Source organism: Pinus tabuliformis, chromosome 1_1, assembly GCF_031772625.1.
Source record: "Pinus tabuliformis cultivar Carrire ecotype Pingquan chromosome 1_1, CPIR1, whole genome shotgun sequence".
Lineage (NCBI taxonomy): Eukaryota > Viridiplantae > Streptophyta > Pinopsida > Pinales > Pinaceae > Pinus > Pinus tabuliformis.
The window spans coordinates 96,796,167-96,803,410 of record NC_142297.1 but is presented as its reverse complement, the minus strand read 5'-3'; the positions used below and the strand labels follow the sequence as shown (position 1 = coordinate 96,803,410).

Below are 7,244 nucleotides of genomic sequence, written 5' to 3'. Positions count from 1 at the left end.
ATACGACACTTGAAAATGAAATAATAACATCATTATTGAATAAATAAAATAACTTACATATATTTGTGTAGATTTAATATTATAAGATGTTTGAACATTATATTGTTTTCTTATTTTATCATTAAGACATTTAAATCTAAATAAATAATTGTGCTTATAAGTTATTATTCTTTTTCGTAGTAAGGTAGTCGTTTTAATAATATTAAACACGACATTGCCAATATAAATTAACATGGCTAGAAGTGTGTACCAGAGTACAATTAACATTATCAATTTTTTTATAAATATTTTAAATATTGAAATTACTATTTAAAAAAAAAATGCCAAATATTATGCTGAAATTACAAATATTTTTCAAACCAACTAAGTCACGTAAGTTGTTAAATTAACATGGCTAGAAGTGTGTACCAGAGTACAATTAACATTATCAATTTTTTTATAAATATTTTAAATATTGAAATTACTATTTAAAAAAAAAATGCCAAATATTATGCTGAAATTACAAATATTTTTCAAACCAACTAAGTCACGTAAGTTGTTGTTTCAATAATATTAAACACGACATTTCCAATATAAATTAACATGGCCAGAGGTCTGTATCAGGGTACAATTAACATTATCAAATTTACATTGTATCTTTCTTAATGTCACCCATGAAATGCACTAAAGTTCTTGAACCAATTAGCTCTATAGTTGACACATTAAAAGAAAAAGAGAAATTGTTATATAACATCTTGGAAAAAAACAATATGATAGCAACATTACTTTTCACCAATTTTTAGATTAATTACATCTAACCAAAATTAATTACATGATAGCAATACAAAATCAATTAGTAGCTAAATTAAACTAATCGGAACGCTAGTTACGCAGCCTTATTTTAATTAATATATCTGAATATTGAAGAATTTAATGGTGAATATACAAGAATTTTAATGGGGAAATATTCTACTTAATATAGTTTTCCTTCTTCGTTTTTAAATTATTATTATTATTATTATTATTTAATTCAATTGGTTAGTTTTCCACATGTGAGAGTTATTAAATAGTTATTAATTTTGTTTATTTTTAGTTCAGTTTATAATTGAGTATATTGTTAATTTTAGGTCGCCCGGTCTAATTTTGACTTACTTGCTAACTAGGAAAAGTATTTTTCAGTTATATTGAATGTATGCACATGAAACCCCAACCTAATTTAAATTGGTTGGCATCTTGGAGAATCTATATTGTATTCATGCTCAACAATAATCATCAATTTTTATGATTAATTTGAATTGTTTCCTTGGTTCATTAGTCAATGTCTTAGTAGTTTTATTCTCTCTTTTTCCTTGTTTTGGAAGTGGCTAGTGAGTGTTTTTCACACTTTGATCCTATGTTTGTGCTTAAAATCCAACAGATTAGAAATCCCAAGTGTGACTACATATGGATGTGTTGGAGTCCCCAAATGTGTTTGAAAGTTTGTAGATTTGGAAAATCATATAGCATGGAACTAAGGGAAAATGTCAGATATGAATGTAAGTAGTGAGGTATAATGTGATTTTGTTGCAGATGTGGCCCTATGTGATGGTAACACATAGGCAAGGATCACCACGTGTCAACAACATATAGTTGACGTGGCATGGTAGGTGGACAAGAGGGTAACATGAATTGCGAGGAGTCTATGGCAATTATATGGATGCTAACATGTCACTTGGAGGGAAAATTTTCATATATGCATAAATTTTGTCCAAAGCTCATATTTGGATGAAATTTATATCATTGGAAAGCTCTCAAGTAGAAGGAGATGACGATCTAATAATGGGTTTTCAAGATTGTTGAAGTAAGAAGAATTATGAAAATCCCATCTCCATAAAATAACTTTGGTGGTTGAGTCTAGACAACATGTTCCCTTAAGAAGACCTTGAGGAGGTTGGGCACATTACAGGGGTGATGCTAAGAGTGTCACTTTTTGTTTTCGAGGGTCGATTTTAAGTATTTTGTTTACAAATCTATAGATGACAATTTCAATTTTTTGTAGTTTTAGCTTTGAAAAGAAAAGTGTTCTATTAGTAGTACTATTTTTTGATCAGGGATAAAAATAACCACTAAATGCATACTCTAAGAAAATGAGAACTTTGGATAGTTCTCGTTAAGTTGGTAACTTTGTTAGGGTTTAAGTGAGATTAAAACTATCAAAGTGAATCACATCATAATAGTCATCACCTTCATGGCTCGCACTTGATAACTCAAGCATCCTTAGAGTTCACTCATCCCCAAGACTTCTCTACCTCAAGATTGCTTATCCAAGGATTTTTATAAATAATCAAGTTTGTTTATTTTGCCACCCCTATTTGTAAAACCTTGCAAGTATTATGCCTTATGAATTATTCATTCAGAACTCTCCACCCTTTATTTTAAGAAATTATGGGGCTTCCATAGACCAACACATGACAATATTTTTTAGGGATTACCTATGTAAAGTAAGTCATTATGAATAATTGTTATTTCATGAGTATTAGTCAAAATGATCAAATTTCTCATGATATTGAATAGTCCACTTAACATTCACTGCATTTGATATGTTCAAAAGGACGAAGTGGGATTGAAACATCACATGGTATCAATCGCCGTCGCCTTCACATGGTATCAATCATCACCTCCAAGGGTTCCACCTGGTAACTAGAACATCACGTGAGGTCCCTAATCCCAAGGCTCCTATTATAGGGAAAATTTTTGGGGTGAAATTTCACTAATTGGCTATTTTTCGGACATTTTTGAAGATTTTTTTATTATTATCCAATTTGGTGAAAAAATCGCCCATTTTTTACATATATATGATTAAATAGATGATATTCAGAAAAGAGTACCAATTTTAATAGTAATTTACATTATTTTTTTAGATATTCGTCTACATTCTATATGTATGACTTTTCAAACCAAAATAATCACCTATAATACTATATATAGGCATAATATTTGAATCATTAAAAAAATTCTTACCCCTATAACTTGAACATGCTTAGCTCCATATTTTTTTCTACGACCAAACCCTCTTAGTTTACTACCCCATTTGCAAAATCTTAGCAAGTTTGAGCCTTACGACCATTCATTTAGAGCTCCCTTAATTGTTATTTTAAGTAATTGGTGGATTTTGCATTGCAATATATGAGATATCATTTTTTAGAATCATCCATGCAGAGTAAGTCATTAGGAATAACCCATGTCTCATGAGGGTCAGTCAAAATGACCAACATTCTTAGGATATTGAATGGTCCACTTAGCACTCATTGCATTTTCATCAAGTGATGCTAATAGGGGTGAAGAAGTGGGGTTGGAACTAGCAAAGTAAATTACATCACATCAATCATCACCTTGGTGGCTTGCACCCCATAAAAAAGACATCCTAGGAGGTCACCCATTCGAAGACTCTGCCTCAAGTGTGTTTAACCATGGAGTTTTCCCACAATCAAGACCACTTAGCTTACTATCGGATTTGGAAAACCTTAACAAGTATTATGCTCTATGGAATATTGATTTAGACTTCCTTAACTCTTTATTTATGCGGCTTCATACGAGATAACATTTTTAGAGATTATCTACATAGAGTATGTCATTAAACATGAACAATAAATCAAGTACCTTATTTGAAAATTTTTAACAAGTATTATGACTTAAACATTATTAATTTAAATTGGACTTTCTCTCTTTATTTTAAGTAATTCCAAGGTTTTGTCGTCTAACCTATGAAATATCTTTTTTGGAGATTATCATTATAGAATATGTCATTAAATATGACCCATATGCATCAAGTAATACTTACCAGAAGTAACAAGAGTGAAGAAATAAAATTAAAGCTAACAAAATAAATAGCATGTCTTCTATTATTGAAATTGCTTTAAAACCAATCCTGATAAACACTTTCGTTATATATATATATATATATATATATATATATATATATATATATATAAAAGATAAACAATCTAATAATTATTAGAGAATAAATAGTAATATAAACTACTAAATGTAATAATGGTTTTAATTATATGAAAAAAAATAATGAAAAATATAATAATCAAATAATAATTTAATAAATTTAAATAATTGTATTGAATTTGTATAATATTATATAATAATCAATTAATAATATAATAAATTTAAATAATTCTATTGAATTTTTATAATATTATATTTATAAATATTTAAAATTGTATTTTTTAATATTTAAATATATTTAACTAAGATATTTATATATATAAATATTTAATTAATTTAACTAATTCAATCGAATAAATAAATAAAATTATATACATTTCAATGTTTTTACTTCCTAACACTTTTATGACTTTACAAAAATGCACAAGGCAATAAAACGAATCCACCTATAAAACAAACATCTAACAGAAAACAAATATCTAACATAGTTTATAGTCAAACACTTCATCTCCACACTTCCATAATTCCCGAGCAACGATGGAAATTCCTTGCATATTGACAAAGAGAACCCCGTCTTAAATTTATGTGTACTACAATATTCTTAAACCTAAAAGGCTGCAATTACACACCCACTTGTTCCTCGCTTAAGCGAAATGAAAAATATACCCCTGCTTATAACTGGCTGCCATTACACACCCACTTAGTTCGCGGAGTAGGCGCGGATGAAAAATCTTCACCTGTTCACAAAGAGATCTCTACTCCTAATTTGTGTTCGCTCAATGGATAATAAAATCCCAAGGATTGTTGAACAATAATCCGAGAGACCCTGAACCCTGTCGGAATGACGCTATGTAGTCAATTTGACTCTGGGGAAGCCTTCATCATAAACCCTGTAGGATGAATTTGTGCCTCACCTTCATGATATACATACGCAACCCCACCATGGCTTGTTACATCCATGCCCGCCATCTCCTCTTCTGCAGAGATCCTAAGAAGATTGAGTTTGTACAGAGCATAAAACACCGGTGCCATGGTGGCAGTTACCCATCCTGCCGTGACCAGAATTTGTATGACATGGGCCGCTAGGAGCCTGCCACCTCCACCCATTAATAACCCATAGGGCCTCGAGGACTTCCCATTAGGAAGTGGACCGTACGCTTGCAAAACATACTCCTCCTTCGCAAAGAGTGCAGTAAAGATAATCCCCCAAGCCCCGCAACCACCGTGGAGTTGCGCGGCCTACAGTGGATCATCATACCTTAGCTTTGCTGCCAAGAGGTTGAAGCCTATTAACACCCATGCAGAGACAAATCCGCACACAATCGCGGCCCATGGCTCAACCACAGAGCACCCACCCGTGATCGCCGCAAAACCCCCGAGCAGCCCATTGCACACGTCCAACACGTTCCAGTGCCCTGTTAGAAGCCTTCGCCCAAACAGCGTTGTCAAAGCCGCAGAGCATCCAGCAAGAGTAGTTGTGACAGCTGTTCTGCCAATCGCTGTCCACTGGCCGTCCACATAACTTTGCCCACCTATACCATACGGCACCAAGATCTTCACAAATGAGCCGGGATTGAACCCGTACCACCCGAACCATAACAAAAAGGTTCCTAAGACAACCAACGTGGCACTGTGTCCCCTGATCGCCGTGGGCTTCCCATCGTGGTCATACCGGCCGATCCTCGGCCCTTCAATAAGCGCCCCCCATAAGCCGGCGATCCCGCCCACCATGTGAACGACCCCGCTGCCGGCGAAGTCATAGACTCCGCTCCCGAAAAGCAAACCGCTGGCTTTGGAAGCGCTGAGCCAACCGTCCGGCGACCACACCCAATGCGATACCACAGGGTAGACGAACCCCGTGAGAATCGAACTGTAGATCAAGTACGCCGCGAACTGCGTGCGCTCCGCTATGGAGCCGCTGGTGATCCCTGCGGCCGCGATAGCGAACGCCCACTGGTACAGAAAATATGCATAATCGTACTGGTAGTTTGCATTCGGCACATCCGTCAACCCGAAAAAATAATGGCCGATGAAGCCGTTGGAATGCTTCCCCCTCCCGAAGGCAAAGGCAAAACCGAACAGATAGTAGAAGATGCCGCCCGCTGCCGCGTCAAGAACGTTGGTAAGCATGATGTTCACGGCGTTCTTGGCCCGCACGGAGCCTGCGCATAGCATTGCAAACCCTAGCTGCATGGCGAAGACAAGGAAGGCCGAGAAGAGCAGGTACGTGGTGTCCACTGCGCGGCCCGTGGCCGCGAGATGGTCGGAAACGGCTTGCAGCTTGTTGCACAAGAAGTCAGCCGCCGTGCCGTTCAGGAGATGCTGGAGAGCTGCCAGCTCGGGTGCTGTGCAGGTGTAGTCGGAGGTAGACATGGCGGATGAGCGGGGGTTCTGCCCGGCGACGGAGAATTCGAGCCGGCAGAAGTCAAATGCAAGTTTTGAAAGGGACAAGGCTCGGTCAGAAGAAGTGAAATAAGAGCTTTATAGAAGCCGAAATCTAACCGAAGCGAAGAAATAAGAGCTTAGAAGAAACCAGATTCAAGCCGGAGGGAAATACAGACATTAAAGAAACGGGATACGACCGGTAGAACTGAAAGACAGGCTTTAAAGACATGGAATTCGAAGCGGGAGAAACGATACACGAGTTTTGAGAGGGATAGACTCGAACAGGGCAAAGTGAAATACGAACTTTAAAGAAACAGGATTCTTACCAAATTGAAATACGAGTTTTAAAGAAACGGGATCTGAACCGGAAGAACTGAAAGACAAGCTTTGAAGAGATGAGATTTGAACCAAGAGATCTGATAAGCAGCCCGAAGAGACGGGATTAAACCGGAAGAAAGCAAGTACGAACCGTAAAGTTTAAATACATGGGTTCGGAACTGACAGAAATGAAATGCGAGCTGTAAGGTTTAAAGGGACGGGATTCGAACCTGAAGAACTGAAGCATGCATTTTAAAGGGACGGCTGCATTTCAAAGGGATGAGATTCGAACCTGGAGAAGTGAAACACAAATTTTAAACGGACAAGATTCGAACAGGAAGAACTGAAATGCGACCTTCGAAATGCCTGGAATGGAACCGGCGACCACCTGGGCGAAAAGAATGGAAGATTTGAGCTCCGAACCGTCCTTTTCGAATCTGAAGAAGCTACGAGCTGTTAATGGGCGGTTCAAAACCAGCGATTGAGGTCGCTGAGAATCCCAGTGAGCCGTGCACCACAGTTATAGACGCATATTCCGTAATCGATCAAGATTCAAAGTCCTCATAGATGCATATTCCGTCTTCGATCGAGATTCATAGTTCTCCTCCTTTTTCGTATAGTGCCAG

At 36.6% G+C, this 7,244-nt stretch overlaps 1 protein-coding gene across 1 annotated transcript; it reads right to left on the bottom strand.

Annotated features, from left to right (window-relative positions):
• Positions 1–4,605: 4,605 nt before the first annotated feature.
• On the bottom strand, positions 4,606–6,864 carry LOC149211828 (ammonium transporter 1 member 2-like). The gene has a single exon (XM_089390482.1). It carries the CDS (start codon positions 6,286–6,288, stop codon positions 5,155–5,157), a length of 1,134 nt encoding a protein of 377 aa, XP_089246608.1. The 5' UTR covers positions 6,289–6,864; the 3' UTR covers positions 4,606–5,154.
• Between the last annotated feature and the right edge of the window lie 380 nt (positions 6,865–7,244).

Coding starts and splice junctions, on each gene's coding strand:
- LOC149211828 (XM_089390482.1), bottom strand. CDS start 6,288: ATGTCTACCTCCGACTACACCTGCACAGCACCCGAGCTGGCAGCTCTC.